Source organism: Trichechus manatus, unplaced genomic scaffold, assembly GCF_000243295.1.
Source record: "Trichechus manatus latirostris isolate Lorelei unplaced genomic scaffold, TriManLat1.0 scaffold00030, whole genome shotgun sequence".
Lineage (NCBI taxonomy): Eukaryota > Metazoa > Chordata > Mammalia > Sirenia > Trichechidae > Trichechus > Trichechus manatus.
In genome coordinates, this window is record NW_004443966.1 from 19,997,543 (window position 1) to 20,016,464 (window position 18,922).

The 18,922-nt window shown below is 57.6% G+C and overlaps 1 protein-coding gene across 2 annotated transcripts; it reads left to right on the plus strand.

Moving 5' to 3' along the window:
* Positions 1 to 4,626: 4,626 nt before the first annotated feature.
* Positions 4,627 to 18,514, plus strand: CLK3 (CDC like kinase 3). 2 transcript variants are annotated; one of them, XM_023729827.1, is made up of 13 exons: positions 4,627 to 4,731; positions 8,061 to 8,212; positions 8,936 to 9,152; positions 11,008 to 11,104; positions 11,380 to 11,446; positions 13,758 to 13,874; positions 14,658 to 14,824; positions 16,010 to 16,104; positions 16,195 to 16,324; positions 16,542 to 16,624; positions 16,995 to 17,074; positions 17,265 to 17,355; positions 18,019 to 18,514. In XM_023729827.1, exons 2-13 carry the CDS (start codon positions 8,061 to 8,063, stop codon positions 18,193 to 18,195), a joined length of 1,473 nt encoding a protein of 490 aa, XP_023585595.1. In that variant the 5' UTR covers positions 4,627 to 4,731; the 3' UTR covers positions 18,196 to 18,514. The 2 variants fall into 2 exon arrangements, with proteins under 2 accessions (XP_023585595.1, XP_023585594.1); XM_023729826.1 differs by lacking the exons at positions 4,627 to 4,731; positions 18,019 to 18,514 and having other exon boundaries at positions 4,783 to 8,212; positions 17,265 to 18,010.
* Positions 18,515 to 18,922: the final 408 nt, after the last annotated feature.

Genomic DNA, 18,922 nt, shown 5'->3' on the forward strand with positions numbered 1-18,922 from the left:
ACGTGAAACTGCACTGCAGATGAATAAGTAAAGACAATTAAGCCAGTGCCTACCTTGCTGACTGGTTAATCCACTCCTGCCACAGGGAGTTCACTGCAGAGTGGGGATTCCCATCCAGCGCTTCGGGCACTAGAGCCCACATTCCCCCACCCTGCTGCCCCACCATGCTCCCCTTCCAGGTGTGGGAGTCTGGTGGACGGTGGTCAGGAAATGGTAGGGGCCAGTGGAACATTTGAAGACCAGCATAGTAGTTTAGCTAAAGGAGCCCTGGCAGCGCAACAGTTAAGTGTTTGGCTGCTAACAAAAAGGTCGGCGGTTCGAATCCACCCAGCAGCTCTGCAGGAGAAAGACCTGCCGATCTGCTCCCATAAAGATTACAGCCTACGACTGCCTCTGACAGAGATCACAATAGAGGGTCTCGGATAGAGAGGGAGAAAAATGTAGAACAAAATTCAAATTCACAGAAAAAGACCAGACTTATGGGTCTGACAGAGACTGGAGGAACCCCTGAGACTATGGCCCCCGGACACCCTACTAACTCTGAACTGAAGTCCACCTAAGTCCCTAAGTCCACCTTTCAGCCAAAGATTAGACGGGCCTATAAAACAAACAATAACGCATGAGAGGAACATGCTGTTTTACTTCAGCCAAGTATATGAGACCAAATGGGCAACACCTATAAAAGCAAAGACAAGACAGCAGGAAGGGACAGAAAAACTGAATGAATGGACACAGAGAACCCAGGGTGGAAAGGGAAAGGGGGAGAGTGCTCACACATTGCAGGGATTGCCACCAATATCACAAAACATTTTTGAATGAAAAACTAATTTGCGCTGTAAACTTTCACCTAAAACAATAAAATAAAATATCACAGCCTAAAAACCCTATGGGGTAGTTCTACTCTGTCACATGGGGTAGCTATGAGTAGAAATTGACTCAATGGCACCTAACAACAGCAACACAGTTTAGCTGTGATGTGGGGATAAGAAGCCCCCAGACAAAGTCCTTGCTCTGATACCTCTCGAGTTTCCATAACTTCAGCTGTAAGACAGGGGCCCTGACCCCATGCCCCACCAGCTTGTGGGAACTCATGAGGCAGACAAGAGCTACTCAGCTGGTATTGCCCCCCACACTCCTCCTCCCCCCACTCTCCTCACCTCCAGGGTCTGGGCATCAGAGCTCTACCACCATCTCCCTCCTCCTAACCCTGAGCACCAGGCACCCAGGCTCAGGCTCTGTGAGGGCACAGAGGGTGTGAGGCCCAGTCCTGGAAGGCTGTCTTCACCTGAGGAGAGAGGAACACTGGGCTGAGCCTCCCCTCCCCCTCCCCTGACATGCCCACTCCTTACTTCCCCAGACCTGCACCCGCCTCAGGATGGCACCACCATCCACCAGGCCCTCTCCGCCCCAGCCACCTTGGACTCTCTCCTCCCCTCTGTCTCCAGGCCTAGATTCCTGCAGCCCTCTCCTGAGCTCCCTCCTCCCATCTCACCACCTTACTAAGACCTCTCCAAAACAGACCATGAGGACTGCCCCTGCCCCCACCTCCCACACTCTGGCACAGCACTCACAGTTCCATTCTGTCTTTCCAGTAGGAGATGAGAGGTCGTCCATAGGCAGCCCCCAGCCCTCACGGAGAAGCTGCTCTATGCCTGACTTAGTTCCAGAGGAGTTTATGGTCTGCTGCGGGGGCTGGTGGGGACAGGCCAGATTGTTGAGTTTGGGGAGCCAGCACAGAGGGACAGCACAGCCTCTGAGAGCTTGAGGCAGGAGCACAGAGCTGTGGGAGCACAGGAAAGGGGCTCCCGACTCTCCTTAGGGGTTCCCAGGAAGGTTTTCCAGGGGAGGTGACCCTGGGGCTGAGGCTTGAAAGTGAATTAACTGCCCCCAGAGAAGGCAAAAATGGATGTGGCAGACGGAGGAGAAAGCAAGCGCAGCAGGACCAGGAGGGGATCAGAGCAGCTAGGGCCTGGAGGGGCAGTGAGCTGAGTCTGGGGGTGGGGAGGGAGCAAGGGAGAGACCAAGAGGGGCAAGGCTGGGCCCTAGAGAGGAGCTGTGGGGCCAAGTGGCACAGGGCAGAGGCCAGACCCTGGTGCCCTTGAGTCACGTGAGTCATGCTGCAGACCTCAACCCACACAGAAAGGATCTAGCGCAGGCAGGGGTGGAGGACTGGGAAAAGAGCTTGGGCCTTCAGGGCAGGGGGATGTGGAGCAAACCTCTGGAGCTGGTCCACCCCATGAGCTCCCCAGCAGGGGTTGCCAGGGACTCTTTGCCAGGCAGCATGGCAAGAATAACTTGGGGGTACAGGGTGGGGTGAGGGGAGTTGCGCATACTTCACCTCAGGGTAGATCTTTCTCCAAGTACCTATTTGGTGCTCTGGTGGCACGGTGGTTAAAGTGATGGACTACTAACTGAAAGGTCCACGGGCAGCTCGAAACCACCAGCGGCTCCAAGGGAGAAAGATGTGGCAGTGTGCTGCCTTAGAGATGCACAGCCTCGGAAACCCTGAAGGGTGGCTATGAGTTGGAATTCGCTCTGTTTCACATTCTTCTCAGGTATGAGTTCTTTTAGGAAGAAAGAAACGAGATTGAAGACCTAATGGTAGAATTTCAGGTTGCAATGGCTGCCTGACTGCAGATTTTGGAGAGGTAAGGACCTGGGAGATGCCTCCTATTTCACCTCAGAAGAAGAGAGCTGCTTCCTCACCGGGAGATAAGGACTCCTGGTTTCCCCAGTGTGGAGAGCTTATGGGAAGATGGGCCTAACTTACCCCCTCAGAGCCTGGTGCCCAGGGCAGGGCTGGGGACAGGAGCCTGTCTGAGGGCCTTGGCCCCTCTCAGCTGCCGGCTGCACTCCTGACTCCCAGAAGCCATGGAAACCGCGGGCAACACTAGGTGGTGGGAGGAGGAGCCACCAGAGTCCTCCCACCTCGCCTGAGTGGACGAAACCGCTAGGAAGAAACTTGGCCTACACCAACCAAGCATTGAAGCATTTGGAGACTGGGGATAGCGGTGGGGAGGAGTAAAGGCACCTCAGGACGCCTGGCATTTTTTAAACCCCGACCCCTGAGGGGGCGAGATCTGAGGGAGGGCACAGCCAGGTTCTGGGTCACCCACTGCACACTTGAAGTGGCTCTTGAATTTCTATATTGGGAGAGCATTTGATTGGAAGGGGGAGTAGGGGATGACCTTGAGGGTACATTAGCGTAGCAAGCACTCAATTTTTACTTAAAAAATGGAGACTTGTGGGGTATTAATCACCCTCTCAAACCACGTCGTTAGACCCCCGTTTAAGGGGAAACTAGAAGCGAAAGACTAGACGCACCTCCGCAGCTCCGGGTGAGTGGTCGGCTCAGACCAGACCTTGGGTGCCGAGAGACCGCGCCGTCACGTCAGGGGCGTGGCCAGTCCTCATTGGGGAGGGGGCGGGAACTGGGCGGGGCCAGGGAAGAAGGGTCGGTGGGCCGCCAGCCTCCTCCTTCCCCGCTGTGGTGTTAGAGAAACCCAGGCTGCCCAAGGGTGGATGGTAAAGGGTTGCTGTCCCGAGGAGGGGGCGGTGCCTGCGGAGATGCCCAGCCCGGCTCGCTCCGGCCAGGCGGGGCCGCGGGTTTCCAGCGCTCGCATGGCGTGGGGGCAATTAGGGGCCGCCCCCGCCCGTTTAGCTGCGGGACGCCAAGGAGAGCCCGGGGGCGGGGATACCACTCCCGGATCGGGCGGGGCGTGCACGCTCACAAACTGTGAGATCTCCCAAAGGGCCCTTGACCTCGGTTTCCTCTTTTGGAAAATGGGGCTTCGTAATCGCGCGCTGGACAGATAGGTGGGAGGGGTTGTGATGATCCCATGCTCGCAGGCCCTGAAAAACTCTAAGGCGAAATGGCTAGCGGGACCTGACCGCGGCACGGCGCGGGGCTTTTGTTTGCCTGGGGCTTACTAACAGAGAAACAATGCTGGCCGCAGTAAGACGCTCAAAAGGTGCTCAAGGGAAAGAAGACCCCCATCCACCCCAGACCCCGACGCCTCCAAGATGCCCCACCATCGTGGCTCTCGGGTACCTTCCCAGAAACTGTTCTGCATGCATATAGTGTTTTAAACACACACACACACACACACACATTTCATTTGCTTTTTTTCACACAACTGAGAGTCACCACCGCGTTCCTGAGCCTCTGCGCCCAGATCTCCGTCGTCTTTAGCGCCCTCTTGGGCCCCGGGTCCGGGTGGACCTCAGTGATCCCTGTTTTCACTGTTGTAACAGGGAAACAACGACCGTCCCCTCTGCGCACAGAAAAGTGGTTGGCGGACACGGGCGGGGCTCCACCTTTCGGCTCTGATCGCCCCCGCCAGGTACAAAGAAGCCGGCGGGCAGGGACCGCGCACCTGTCAGGTCTTGAGCGTTTACGTGCGTCGCTACACGGCGGGGGGCGGGGCGAGCCGCCGCGGGAGCCACCCCTCGGCCCTCCCGGAACTAGCCTCGACTATTCTGCGCCACCGACCAGAGCGCGGAAGGCGAGTCCCCCAGAGCCTTCGAGTCAGGGGCTAGAGTGTCCACGTCACCGAGCTGAGCTGACCCGGGGCTGGCGACGGCTGCGTCACCCGGGGGGCGGGGCCGCCACGGGCGGAGGTCGGAGCCGGAAGCGGAAGAGGTGCTCGGAGCGGGGAGTGGGGCCTAGCCGCAGCCGGAGCCTGGGAGACGGTGAGTGTGGGCCTCGGCCCGCGACGAAGGCGGTGGAAGGTGAGTCGGCCGGGGCGGCTACGCCGGGTGCGGGTTTCGGGTATCCCGGTTCGGTCTCCGCCCCCGCCCTTTCTCTTCCTTTGCCTACCTCAGGCCACGGCCCCGACCTCTCACCCCTGACCCGCTGCTTCTCCCCCAGAGGGCGATCACTGCGGATGTCGACCTCTCGATCCCGTGGTGTCGGAGTGGGAGCCAGAACGGCCTCTGAGGCACCCTCCCTTAGCCCCTTCAGGGACCCAGTTTCGGCCCTGCGCGTGCCCGAGGAATGGGGTCAGGGTGCGACCTGGGATAGCCTGGAGGGTCCTTCAGACTCTTTGGCTCGAGGCTTGGTCCGTAGACCCCTCCTCCCCGTGCGGCCTGGAGTTTGATTCTGGCTCAGGCCGACCTGCCCCCGCCTCCTGGGTCCCTTCTCCGCAAATGTCGGTGGTTTGGAGAGTACCGGGCTCCTAGATACCCAGGACCTGGGGCGCTAGAAGGGACCCGAGCGAGGGCCGCAGGCGCCTGTCCGTGTTTTGTTGTGATGATGGAGTCGCTCCAGCCCTGGGGGATTGGCCAGGCCAAGCTGACAGTCCAAATGCCCGGGCTGTTCCTCGGCCCGGTGGTCTCTGTGCTTTAGTTCCGGGTGTGAGTGCCCTGGTGTGGAGCCGGGGTGGGAATTGCCTGAGCCAGGCTCCGGTGGAGGCGGAGTTGGCGGCCTTCCAGCTTCCCTCCTCCGTGCCCTTGAAAAGGAGGAGCGTTTCACCCGGTTGTGGCGGCTTGCGAGGTGGCAAGCTTGAGGTTGCAGTGGAGGGGCAGCGCCAGCCAAAAATAACCATGGGGCGCTGGGGTGGCAGGGATCCGGGAGGGCAGTCACTGACCTGGCTGGCTGCACTTCTTGTCAGCCCAGTTCTGTGGCCAGGAACAGCAAGTGAGAAGCCAACTAGGCCTGTGCTCTGAGGGGGAGAGCTGGCATCCTCGGCCTGGTTTCCTTCACATTACGTTTTTTTTTTCTTCATTGTGTAGAACAGAGCCTCCTAAAGCATAATGGTGGCTTTAGCTTCATTAGATAACCTGTTTGCTGGGGTCTCAGAGAATCAGAGACAATGGATGAGAAGTGGGCACTTGTGCTTTGGTGGGAGGCTGAGGAGGGGGTCTGGTATGTCCAGTAGCTCAGCTGCCTAAGATGTGGTAAAGGAGAGATGATTTCCCCTATTATTATTGCCTTGTGTGTGGTACTTTATAGCTCTCGTACTTGTCATTCTTTTGCCAAGTTGGCTGGGAAGTGGTGTTAATCTCTACTTTCCGGGTAAGGTGGCAGAGGCCTAGAGTGACTTGTATAAGTTCATGAGGACAGTAAGTGACAGCACTGAGGATTAGGTCAGGGTTTTCTGCCCAGAACTGTCTTCCCCAGGTTCCTGGGAAGGGACTTAACATATGTTCTTAGTGCTCTTAAGGCATTTAACAGAGACCTGAGTTGTTACCTGGAACCTTTTTTATTTTGTGAATGAAAAGCTGCTCTGCAGTACCTCTTGTGGGCCCAGGCCTGTGCTAGGCACTTGGTTTATAGGAGAGACACATTGAATCCTCACAACACCTTGCAAGAGATTATTATCCCCTTGTTGCAAGAGGAAGCTGAAGGGTAGAGCAGTTGAGTAACTTGCCCAAAAGCACACAGCTAGAAGTGGCAGTGCCAGGTTTTAAATTGACATCTGTCTGACTCTGAAGCCTGGGCTCTTTCCACTAACGTGAAGTGTGTGGACATGTGTATCTTCCAGGTCTCAGGAGGGCAGGGCCACACTGGCCTTGTGGGAGGGCCCATGCCCAGCCACTGGAGCGTCTTCCTGGTCAATTCTGAAATGTGAGATGTGCTTTCATTCCACAGCTTGGGCACCTTCCCCAGGGTAATTGCAGGAAAACAGTGAAACATAGTCAGCTGATCAACAAAACAGAACAGAAATCCAAGCCTTAGGGATCAGTGATTTTACATAGTGTTTATTCCAGGGATTGCAGAAGTCTGGGCCAGTACCACTTCCTGGACTTCCCAGGTAGAGAGGGGATATCTGCTACTGGGGAAATGGAGGGCAGTGACTTTGTCGGGATCACCGAGGAGCTCCCAGGAGTTTGGTCAGATTGGCCTCGCTGCCCTGCTCACCCCAGGGGGAGCCGTTCCGTGCTGCTCTCCTTCTGACAGACCTTTCTGTCTTCATGGTGCAGCCTTAGTGGGTTTGTCCAAAGTGTCCTTGGTCAGGTGAGCCCAGGACTGATCATGACCGGAGGCTGGCTGTGGCTAAGTGAAGCGTTGGCCTAGCCTTCCCCTGGAGGCAGCATCAGGGTTTTGGATGGGCGTGGAACTGGGGGCTGGCCTCACGGAGCCGTCTTTCTCAGTTGGTGCTGGTCCAGCCTGGTGATTTCCTGTGGCGGATAGAAGTCTCTGCTTAACAGGGAGAATGGGATGGGGCCCTTTGGCCTGCCTCCCTGTGCAGACAGCCAACCCCTCTGCTGCTCCTGAAATGGGAACAGGAGCCAGTACTGGAGCAGGGGAAAGAGAAGAGGGGACAGCAAAGGTAATGTTGGAGAGAGGTGAGGCACTGCCCAGCATGGCACTGCAGGTGGTCTGAAGGGCGCTAAGTGGGCCTCTGGCAAGAAACTTGGGTGCTCAGATGACCCTGGTATCCCAACAGCTGCTGAGACCGGGTGCTGACCAGCAAGGGCTGGCCAGACTCTGGAGTGGGCTGGGGAATATTTGTGAGACCCTGTTTGCCTCTTTCTCCAAGGGTTGGTCTTCTCATGTGTGGCTTCTCACATTGACTTGCGGTCCTTACTTTCTTGAGGGGGTTCCAGTTAGCCGGGAGACTTTAGGCTTCCAAACTGAAGGTTTTTCCCCACTTGCTGCCATGTTGTTGGCTTCTTGCCAACAGCCCTTTGACTCTGGCCTCTCGCTTTACAGCATGGTCACTTCTTAGGACTGCCTAGGAAGGAGGGAACTGAGCCCAGAAGGCTCCCCTTTCTCCCTGACCTTGGTGACTGTGCTCACCATTCCATCTTGCCTTCCTGCCTCAGTACCTGGTCCTCGCTCACCCGTTTCCCCAAGTGCTCAGGCCACCAGGCCAGTGATACTCTGTTGGGGAGGCAGCTGTTTGGTAGTTCACTGGCAGAGAGGGTGTTACCCATTGTCTGTTGTTCGGCCAGTGTGACCTCAGAGTTCTTTTTCACTTCATAAACCCTGGGGAGGGGCTGCCCCCGAACAGAACAATGGGCCTCTTCTTCAGGCACGTCTAGGCTGCCCGGCAGCCCGGTGGCTGGGGGCGGCTGGCTGCATGTTGAGCAGGGCACTCTCTCTCGTGGCCTAGATGCATCACTGTAAGCGATACCGCTCCCCTGAGCCAGACCCGTACCTGAGCTACCGATGGAAGAGGAGGAGGTCTTACAGTCGGGAGCACGAAGGGAGACTGCGCTACCTGTCCCGAAGGGAGCCTCCGCCTCGCAGGTCTCGGTCCAGGAGGTGAGAGGGAACTGGGTAGGCAGGGAAGGACTCCTGCCCTTGGCTGGGCTAGTGAGATGGTCTGGGGGCTTGGGGCAGTCCCACGTCTCCTCAGAATGACTGCTATCTCTGCCCGCTGCTCCTAGGTCCCACCATGTCATCTTGGGGTGCCTCCCCAAATCTCACCTGCAGTCCCTGGCTTCCGTGTTAGCTGTTAGCCTTGCCTCTCCTTCATCGTCTGTTGTTGAGTGCCCCTTCCTCTTCTTCCTTCTCCCAGAACATTCCCCATTTGCCAGGCCAGGATGGCAGTGCAGGTCTGTGGCTCCTCCCCTACTAACCTCCTGAGCCTTCCTTGTTGGGGATCAGGGAGACCCCAGCCCTTTCTAGTGGTTGGTCCCTGGTCGTGTCTTAGCCCCATGCCAAAGTTATGGTCTCCAGAAGGCCACAGGGAGCCCGAGTGTCTGGGCCCTCAGAGGCCGTTCACCATACTCCCCTTCCCCCCTGCTCTGCCTCCTGGGGCACTGGAGGGGTGCCTGTCCTTAGCCAAGGTTCTGGAGGGCAAGCAGGCTTAGCACCTTCGCACCTTCCCTCTTCTGCCCTCTTCCCGCCAGTCTGGGTGCCTCTACTCCAACAGGCTGTCTCTGGGCTCTTTGCAGGGCCACACAGGCTTCTTGCCTGGTAGCAGGGACCTGGCTGGCGGGAGGAAGGACCCTGCTGACCAGTCTCCCCTGCCCTTCTTGGCAGCCATGACCGCCTGCCCTACCAGAGGAGATACCGGGAGCGCCGAGACAGCGACACGTACCGGTGTGAAGAGCGGAGCCCATCCTTTGGAGAGGACTGCTATGGATCGTCGCGTTCACACCATCGTCGGCGGTCACGGGAGAGGGAGCCATATCGAACCCGCAAGCATGCCCACCACTGCCACAAACGCCGCACCAGGTCTTGTAGCAGCGCCTCCTCGGTGAGTGGTGGCCAGAGTGTGCTGGCTGGGCCTTCCAGTCCACGTCTCTTTCTAGCCTTCTCTCAGGCTGGTTGGTCATGGTGAGTACTGCCAGCCCTGGGCACACGCGCTGGTGTGCGTGCATGTGTGTGTGTATGTGTCGTCTGGTCTAGGTCAGAGCTGAGCTGGGTGGCCCGGCCCCTCTGTCTTTTGGCCCCTTGGCAATGGCGGTGTAGGGGCCTTGGTTCCGGCGCTGGCTGGCCCCCATCCTGTCTATGTCTTCAGGCTGCTCCAGACACTGGCCACATGGCGCAGGTGGCCAGGGAGCCTTCTTGGGAATCCGGTAGGGTGGCTGCTATGTGGTCTATATGGTCTGGTCCTTCCCTCCCAGAGGTTGCCCCAGTAGCTGAGTGGTCTGACTGGTGTGGTCCGCACCCACCTTCCAGTCCCATCTCCACACACCCTCCCCCAAGGCTGGAGAGGATTTGCCCGTCAGTCAGCGCAGATTGGGAGCTTTCCTGCTCACCTCCAGCCAGGCCCTCTGCAGCCTCGCCTCTTCACATGAGGGGCAGTCCCGGCAAGGGGTGGGAGCTGCCTGGGTGCTGGGGCATGTGAAGAATGGCAGAAAGGCCTGCAGCCCCAGGCAGCTCCAGGCCTGTGCAGTTGCAGGTCACATGCCAACAGCAGGGCCTGGCCAGTGTTCCTGGTATGGAGGATCGTGTAGAGCCCACACTGCACCCAGGCCCCCAGGGAAGGAAAGCCAGTTTTGTATCTCTGAGGCTACGTGCTGTCGTCTCTTCTCTTCCTATTCCCCCTCACCCCCGCCGGCCATGAGGCCCCTGAGGGGTAGGGGCAGGGTCAGTGTCAGTGGAGGAGGCCAGCTTCTTCTCTGCCCAGTTCTGCCTGTGACTTCTGAGTGACCATGGCAAGTTGAGGGAAGACTGTGTGGGTGAGCCCAGCACAGCCTGGTGGCCTCTTGGTGCACTGCCACAGGATGGCAGTGCAGGTCCGTGGCTCCACTGCTTCGCTTTTTGGTGCCCTCTGTCGTCGTGAGGCTCGGGATGGGCCTGGTCTGTGGGCGGCAAGGCGCCAAGGCCAGGGCAGGAGCTGGCTTGGGGCCTGTATGGGCCGTGGTGGAAGGAGGCCTGCAGGCCGACTGGCCCAGAGGACCGGCCCCTTCCCTGCTTGAGGCTGGTGGCAGGAGGGCTGCTGGCAGGCCGTTTCTGGTAGTGGTGTTCACGTCTGGCCAAGGATGCCGTCTGGGGACAGGTAGCAGCTTGGCTCTGAGTGGCAGCTGTCAGGCATGCGCAAGGCCGTGTGGGCAGGACAGAGGCAGGCAAGGACAGGCTGGGCATTCTGCAGGAAAGCCAGGATGGCCCTCTCACCAGTCCGGACGGTCAGACCCAGGCTGGGCTGGCTGCCTTCTTGCGCCGTTCTCTCTGCATCTTCAGCTCTGGCCGAAGCCACCACGAAGACCCCACGGGAGGGCCTGGGAGGGGGAGACTCGCTGGAGGAGGGCATCAGGGATGTGGCTTTCCTCAGGGCCTGGCCCCTCGGCAGCAGAGGCTGGTCGTCTTTCCGAGCATCTGCGGCGCCTTTCTTTATAGATAATGTCCGAGTTTTCTTTACATACCTGTAGCTGTTTTTACTTTTCTGTTTTTGAAGTCAGTTTGTGTCTTGACGTGTCCCTTGCAATATCCCTATCGTTATATATGCTGTGTGCCTTATGAAATGCTGGGATCTGGAAAATCCAACCAACCAACCCACCGGCTCCTCACCGTCTCCACCTCTGCCTTTGACTGACACCTCAATCTGTCAATCGGAACCGCCTACCATGCGATTGGTCGGATGGCGTTTCGGGGGGCGGTGCATGCAGAGAAGCCAACAGAGCAGTAAGCGCAGCAGCCGGAGTGTGGAAGATGACAAGGAGGGCCACCTGGTGTGCCGGATCGGCGATTGGCTCCAAGAGCGATGTACAGCCACCTTTCGTAAAACTTTACCTCTCTACTTTCTACCCCCCTTGTTAGACGAGACCTCTCCTGCCTGGAGGGGCCTCTAGTGCGCGTGGCGCCTTAGTGGGGCCACCAGTAATTGCCTGAATGACACAGACACTAGCAGCTTCTGTTTTTAAGAGTGTGGCAGTGAGAGAAGCCTTTTTTGTTTTTGAGAATTTGAATGCTGTGAACTTACAGGAGCTGCCAGCCCTCTGCCCTGCAGACCCTCACGCCCTGCTTCTTCTCTCTCCTAGATGAGATCGTGGGGAACCTGGGCGAAGGCACCTTTGGCAAGGTGGTGGAGTGCTTGGACCATGCCAGGTGAGGGCGCCGGGGCGGCCCCAGCTGGCTCTGGAGGTGACCGCCTGGGAAGAGGCTGTCCGGGGGTCTTGCAGGTGGTGGTTATCAGAGCTTAACTTTGTTCTTTCTGAAGGGTAGCACCAAAGCAGGGTCTGACCTGTACATGTTGGTGTTCTGCTGACCCCCTGAGATAAGGCAGAAATTCTTGGGGTTCTGCAGGCATGCCCAAGAATTGCTGGGCAGTGACTGGTTCTGCCCCGATTTCCCCTTCCCCAGGGCTGTGGTGGTGGCTCTCAAGGCAGAGCCATGTGGCCTGGTGCCCACTCCCTGGGATCTCTTGCAGGGTGTTGGCCTGGCAGGGGGCTGGGAGTGCTACTCCCCTGCCCCACCCTGTGCATCTGCCTGAGAGGCTGTGCCAGGTCCCAGTTGGGAGAAATAAGACCAGAGTGTTCTCCCAAGCCGGCAGCTGCCTGCTGCAGTGTGGCGAGGGTGGAGTGTGGTCTCCATCAAGCCTGCTCAAGGAGAGCTGAGCTATCCTGTGTGTGTTGGGGTGCCGCTGGGGGTACTTCTCTCCCTTCCAGGCTTAACAGCGAAACAGTTTTTTACTCTTAACCATTCTTCAAGACCAGAGCCTCCTGTCCCCAGCTCTGGGCTGGGCAGCCCTCTGTGTAGAGTGGGGGCATTGCCTCTGTGCCTTACCAGCCCTCTGATTGCTTTGGCACTTCAGCTACAAGTGCTAATGTTCTGCTGTCTCATTGATCCATGCGCTGTCTGTGGGTGACCTGCCTGCTGTTTCAGAGGTGAAGGAACATGTTCAGGGTTTGCTCCCTATCCCGCAGCTGATGGGTGGTGGAGCTGGGCATCACTGTTCTGCAGGGTACCCACAATAAGGGTGCTCAGAAAGGACCGTTAGACCCAGGAGTCCAGCCATCCCTGTGGCCCCAGGATAAGGTAGTGACAGTGACTGAGGAAGCCACCCTTTGCTCCCAGTCCCATTTAAACCTCCCTCAGGCCCAGTGGGCTGGGCTGGGACCAGTGAGTGTAGGTACTGTACCGTGTCCAGAGCATGTGACCACACAGAGATGTGGCAGCTCCAAGAGCTGTGACTCGTGAGGGCAGCTGAGCTCTCCAGGCTGTGCCACTCTGAAGAGCTGGAGGGGAAAAATGAGCCTCAGAAGCCACCGAGGGGCAGCACAGGACCAGGGAAGCTCTGGAACCCAAAAAGAGAGTCAGGAGCAGTGGGGATTATCGTGAGGAAGCAGAGTTCCACTCAGCCAAAGCAGGGGCCTCATCCTCCGACACCCAGCCCTGCAAGGGGCTCCCTTTGGAAGTGATCAGCTCCCTGTCCTAAGGATTGGCATGTCACAAAGGTAGAGCTTGGAGTGGGTGGCTTTTCCTCTGAGGTCCTTCCCTGCCCTGAGAATCTATAATTCTGGGGAAATGAGGCAAGGAGAGAAGAGTATTCTTCTGGTATTCTCCAGAAGATGCCTCTGCCCTGGGGCTTGGGAGCCTTTCGTTGGGCACCAAGGCCCAGCCTGCCTAGCCTCCCTGAGGCCCCAGAAGATGCACCCTTGTGGGCTGGCACTGTCTCTCACCAGTTTTTAAACCACATCCATCCCTTCCTGATGGGGCCTGGCAGCTGAACCTCAGCAGGATTCCTTCTCTGCTCATATCCTTGGGAATGGTCTCTGGTAGCTGGGTTGGGGGCCGGAAGTAGAGCAGGAATTATTAAGATCCTCAGTAGATACTTAGCCTGGTACCCAGTGGTAACTGGTAAATGCTTGTGGCTGGGAGGCAGGCAGGTGGGTAGGCATGGACTAGGGTGTGGTGGAGGGAATGGCCTTGGGCCTCAGGGAGAGGACCCCATTTCTCCCCTTTTACCTTCTTGCCATATCTTCACTCCATCCTGGAACCCCCCACCCCAGGGGGCAGCTGTTTACACAAGAGGGTTCTGAGTGGGACGGCCTGGCCAGGGTCTGGGCTAACTGGCCTAGAGGATGGGTTATTGCATGAGCTTGGGCTGGCACTGGTTAGTGGGATTGGCCTCTACTTCTGCCCATACTCTCCCCTGGGAGCTGGCAGTGGCTGATTTCATAAAAGCCTAAGGCTGGCATGGATGCCAAGAGCATTCATCTAGAGATGCCAAGGGAGCTTGCTGTTAGGAGGGCAGAGGTCTGGGTTGCACGGGCAGGCTGGGCATCAAGTACCTGCTCTCTTCAGAGCAGGCCTGTTCCTGGTGAGTGGTGTTTGCTGGGAGTTCTGAGTTGGGGCAGAGGGTTGGGGAGGGGCGGACAGCTGCTGACACGGACCCCCGTCTCCTTCCCGGTCCCAGAGGGAAGTCTCAGGTTGCCCTGAAGATCATCCGCAATGTGGGCAAGTACCGGGAGGCCGCCCGGCTAGAAATCAACGTTCTCAAAAAAATTAAGGAGAAGGACAAAGAGAACAAGTTGTGAGTGTTGGCAAGGAGTGGGAGGGAAGCCTTCAGTGGGGACAGAGTCCACTCTAGCCCCCACTGCCTGGACCCCTAGGGCTTGGCACAGCGTGCCGTCCAGTGTCTGGCCTGTGCTGTCTCCCGGCACTCAGCACCGGGGAGCTTGGCAAGGGAGTCTTGCTGGAAGGAGCCTTTGGGCTTCGGTCCAGACTCCACCCACCCAGCTTGGTGTTCCAAGGCAGGCCCCCCTCCCGGTAGTTGTGAACTGGGACCTCACTGGGTTGCGGTGGGCAGAAGTCAAGATGGACGCAGTAAGCTGTGCGGGCTCTCCTGCACTAGGAGGCACCCAGAGGAAGGCCTGTCTTTGGCAAACAGACGCTAAGCTCTTCCTCTCATCTAAGCCCTGTGCTGAGCCCTGGGCAGACAGTGAATCCAGCCCCCCTCAGGAAGCTCTGCTGCGTGGGGAGGCATCATTCCATCTATTCCTCAGAGCAGCTCTGAGGCAGGGCTTATCCCCATGTCACCCATAGGTGAGAGGGAGACCTCAGACCAGACCCCGGCCTTTCCTGTGGGCCAGCACTCCCCCATCCCAGCAGGAAGTTCAGTCCTTGTTCAGCTGATCTGTGGTGGCTGGTGGGGAGATGTGCTTTAGCTCTGTTAACTGATTCTCTTTCTTCCTGTGTATCTCCATCCTGGCGTGTGACGCAGTGGCCTAGGAGGGAGTGGGGACTGGCTACAGCTGAGATGGGGGCGGGGCAGCCCCCAGCACAGAGCCTGAGCCCCACCCATCCTTCTCCCCAGCCTGTGCGTCTTCATGTCTGACTGGTTCAACTTTCACGGTCACATGTGCATCGCCTTTGAGCTCCTGGGCAAGAACACCTTTGAGTTCCTAAAGGAGAATAACTTCCAGCCTTACCCCCTGCCACATGTCCGGCATATGGCCTACCAGCTCTGCCATGCCCTTAGATGTAAGTGTCCACCCTCAGCTGGAGCATGCGGCAGCCACGCACTTCCGGCAGTTCCCTGGTCGTCTCGTTCTCCCTCATTCCCTCTAGCACACTGCTGACCTTTCTGCTGGGCCTGAGACACCAGGGCCCTTTTGGCTAAAGGCCTTCTATCTCAGGTAGGAATCTCAGTGTGAGGATGGAAAGGCTGGAGTCCCCTCCAGGGACCTACCTCCGGAGCCAGCCTCTGCCCCCAGGCACTCAGGAAGAAAAAGAAAAGAGCTGTGGTAGCATTAGCCGAGCTACCAACCTTCCTGCATAGGGTAAAAAGGCTGACCTGGCAGATCCCACCACGGGTACTGCCCACACTGAGATCCTCTAACAGTCTCTTCTCATCCGTCTGCAGCTTTAGAATGGGCTCGGTGGTGCCAGTGCTCAGTGCTGTAGAATTTGCCATGGTTGCAGCAGTACAGAAAGGTTCTTCGGAGAGGAGGGAGATAGACCTACAGCTAAAATATGCAGGCTCTGCTAGATGGAGGGGGTGGGGAAGAGAGTGCCAACCAGGTTAACAGCTATGTGAAGGTCAAGGGCCTGGCGTGTGTGGAGACACTAGGAGCGGGGGCTCAGTTGGGGAGCAGCAGACACACCTTTTTGTGGGGCTTCAGTGCCAGATGGGAGTCTTAAGCCTGAATGTGATGAGTAGCAAGGAGCCACTGTTGGTGGGGTAGGGGCTGGCGGGAAAGGCAGACAGACTTCCCTGCCCAGAGTCCGCCTCACGGGTGTGGCCTGTGCAGTCGCACGCAGCCCTGTGCTTTGCTGCCACCATCTTGACGTTGTTAATGAACAAGGGGCCCTGCATTTTTTGCACTGGGCCCCACAAATTACATAGCCAGTGCTGGGAAGAGGAACGCACCCTGAGTGTTGGTGCAGCTTTTGTGTGAGACAAGCCCCTGCAGAGAGGTGGAAGAAGTTTTTAACAGAAAAAGCCCTCCCCCGCCCCCATTTCTAAAGTCTCAGAAACCTCCAAGGCCCAAGCATGGAGAGGCCTTAAGAGGGAAGCCAGTGGAGAGGCAGAATTAGGTCCAGTTCTCTCGGCCACCTGCTGAGGGTAGGGGTGTGAGGGGCTTTGGCAGCCGCTGGCTTTGGAGGAGAGCCAGAGCGAAGTCCAGTCTCTCAGTGCCTGCTTCCCCTGTTCCCCCCCCTTCCTAGTCCTACATGAGAACCAACTGACCCACACAGACTTGAAGCCAGAGAACATCCTATTTGTGAACTCCGAGTTTGAAACCCTCTACAATGAGCACAAGGTATTGGGGAGGGGAGAGGACAAAGCCCTGCTCGGTTGGGGGAGCCCCCACTGGATGCCGAGTCCTGACCTGGCCCACCTTGCCCTTCAGAGCTGTGAGGAGAAGTCGGTGAAGAACACCAGCATCCGAGTGGCTGATTTTGGCAGTGCTACCTTTGACCATGAGCATCACACTACCATTGTGGCCACCCGTCACTATCGCCCGCCTGAGGTGATTCTTGGTGAGTGACTATGTAGCCCTTAGACCTTGCTGATCAGGTTTGAGGGTCACAGGGGGCAGTGTTATGAGTCACTGCGGTTATTGACTTGGCACTGAGAGAGGCACTTCTACTGGGGTTTGGGCAAGAGTCCTGCCTGCCAGTGTGGCAGCTGCCCTGTGACCTCTAGGCTGGGAGCAGGGGGCAGGACCTCATAGCCTGTCTCCATCTTGGCTTTCAGAGCTGGGCTGGGCACAGCCCTGTGACGTCTGGAGCATCGGCTGCATTCTCTTCGAGTACTACCGCGGCTTCACTCTCTTCCAGGTATGGCCACCCCAATGCGTTCCACTCCCCTGAGTACCCCTCCCCTGACAGGCCACAGGGGACTGGGTGAGAAGTCCATGTGCCTTAGAAGACAGGTGTCTGCCACCTCCCACCAGTCATCCATGTCGTGAGACTCAGGATGGAGATGCTCGGGGGAAGGAAGAGGTCAGGGAGCTGGAGCACTCGGGGAGGAGTTGTGAAATAGACCATCAAGGATAGAGGATTGGGGTGCAAGAAGTGGGCATGTTCCTTTGGTGGATATGCATCTCGTGGGGGCAGGGAGGGCACTTGCCCATCTTTCTTGTTCCTTTTTCTCTCTGAGGGGGTTGAGGCTCGTACTGACCCCTGCTGTGTCCTTGAACTTCCACAGACCCACGAAAACCGAGAGCACTTGGTGATGATGGAGAAGATCCTTGGTCCCATCCCTTCACACATGATCCACCGCACCAGGTGAGGAGCCCAGTAGTCCCCTTAGGGCTGGCCTACAGGCTTTTCCCTTCTTGGCTGGGTCAGCAGGGTACTGGATGGGCTTTGCTGAACATCTGTGGCTCTTCCAGGCTCCCTGTACCCACTCTGTATGACCTGGCAAACCTGTTGCCCTGACCTTCCTGCCTTCCTGCCCCCTCCCCTTCATTTCCAGGAAGCAGAAATATTTCTACAAAGGAGGTCTGGTTTGGGATGAGAACAGCTCTGACGGCCGGTATGTGAAGGAGAACTGCAAACCTCTGAAGGTCAGTTTCTGGCTTCCCCTAGCTGAACTCATGCCCCAGAGACCCCAGGCACCGGGCAGACATACAGCAGAGACAGGACAGGCAGTTAAAGGCTGCCTCCTCGTTCCAGTTCTGTGGGAAGCTGCGCCTGAGACTGCTGTGTGCTGGCAGTGGCGCTTCTGGCAAACTGCCCCGGAGGGCCCTTAGCACCAGCCCTCCCTACAGGGTGGCCATGAATGTAATTGGGGAACACCAGAAGAGCCAGATGTCTGAGACCCTGCTATTTCCTGCTCCCTCTTTTGGGTAGAACTAGGCAGGACTGAGGTGAGCGGGAGGGAAGACCTAGTAGTCATGGTCAGAAGGCCTCTGTCGACGGCATTGGTGCTCGGACAAGGGAATTTCACAAAGGGGATTTCTACCACCTGTCAGGACTCTGCTTGTGGGGGGCAGAGGCACTAGCCCAGCAAGACACCCAGTAGCCTGACAAGTTCAGACCAGAGTGCTAAACCAGCACGAAAGGAAAGGAGCAGCTCATTTTTTGTCCAGGAGGGCAAAAGTAGAGTCCTCCCAGGAGGCATTACTGCCCCCTCTGCAAGTCCAGCAAGGCTTCCCAGAGGCAAGGGGACCTGCTGTGGCTTCCCAAGACCCTGCTGTCACACTGAGGCACCTTGTGTCCCTGAGCAGAGTTACATGCTCCAAGACTCCCTGGAGCATGTGCAGCTGTTTGACCTGATGAGGAGGATGTTAGAGTTTGACCCTGCCCAGCGCATCACATTGGCGGAGGCCCTGCTGCACCCCTTCTTTGCTGGCCTGACCCCTGAGGAGCGGTCCTTCCACAACAGCCGCAACCCAAGCAGATGACAGGCGCAGGCCCTTGCCCAGAGATGGAGGTCAGGGCTGGGCCACCGGCCCTTCTCCACCCTCTACCGCTGCGCCCCAGGGCCAGAGCCACCCAACGAACAGTGCAATGTGAAGGAAGGCAGGAGCCTGCAGGGGAGGAGACTTGGTGCCCAGCTGCCAGAAAGCACAGATTTGACCTGAACTATTTATATGTTGTAAAGTTATAATAAAGTGTTTCTTACTGTTTGTAACCCCTGGTACCGGTGTGTCCGTCTCCAGGCTCCTTGCCTTCGCTCCTCCCCCTCCCCCGACCTTATTAATAAAGTTTTTCTTAGCAGTTGAGCTTGTGGAGAGCTAAGTGTGAACTGGGCGAGGCACAGAAGGGCTAGCCAGAGAAAAGACCAGAAGCTGGGACATCCTCCTGGGCTCAGGGGGAGTAGTTCCTGCCCTGAGGTAGGGCTGAGGCGGCAGGCCTGCTGGGTGCTGTCCTGCACCTGCATCCGCACCCGTTGTCTCCAAAGACTCTAAGGGAAACAGCCTGCCTTGGCTGGCTATTTAGGGCTAGGCTTCACCTGTCCTCCCTGTCGCTGGCTAGGGGAGGCAGTGCCTCATCTCAGCCTACAGAGCAATTCAGCACACGTCACAGGACTCAGTCATTCCGCTTTATTTTAGTGCTGGTTTCTGGTTCCCCAAGAGCTGCATAAGTCTTGACCACCTGACTGGGGTCCCTTGGGGACTGGGCACTGTG

Excerpts from the sequence above, each read along its gene's own strand:
- CLK3 (XM_023729826.1), top strand. The coding sequence starts at position 8,061 with ATGCATCACTGTAAGCGATACCGCTCCCCTGAGCCAGACCCGTACCTG. Across the intron at positions 14,825-16,009 it reads GCTCTGCCATGCCCTTAGAT|TCCTACATGAGAACCAACTG; the intron begins GTAAGTGTCCAC and ends CCCCCTTCCTAG. Across the intron at positions 16,105-16,194 it reads CCCTCTACAATGAGCACAAG|AGCTGTGAGGAGAAGTCGGT; the intron begins GTATTGGGGAGG and ends CTTGCCCTTCAG.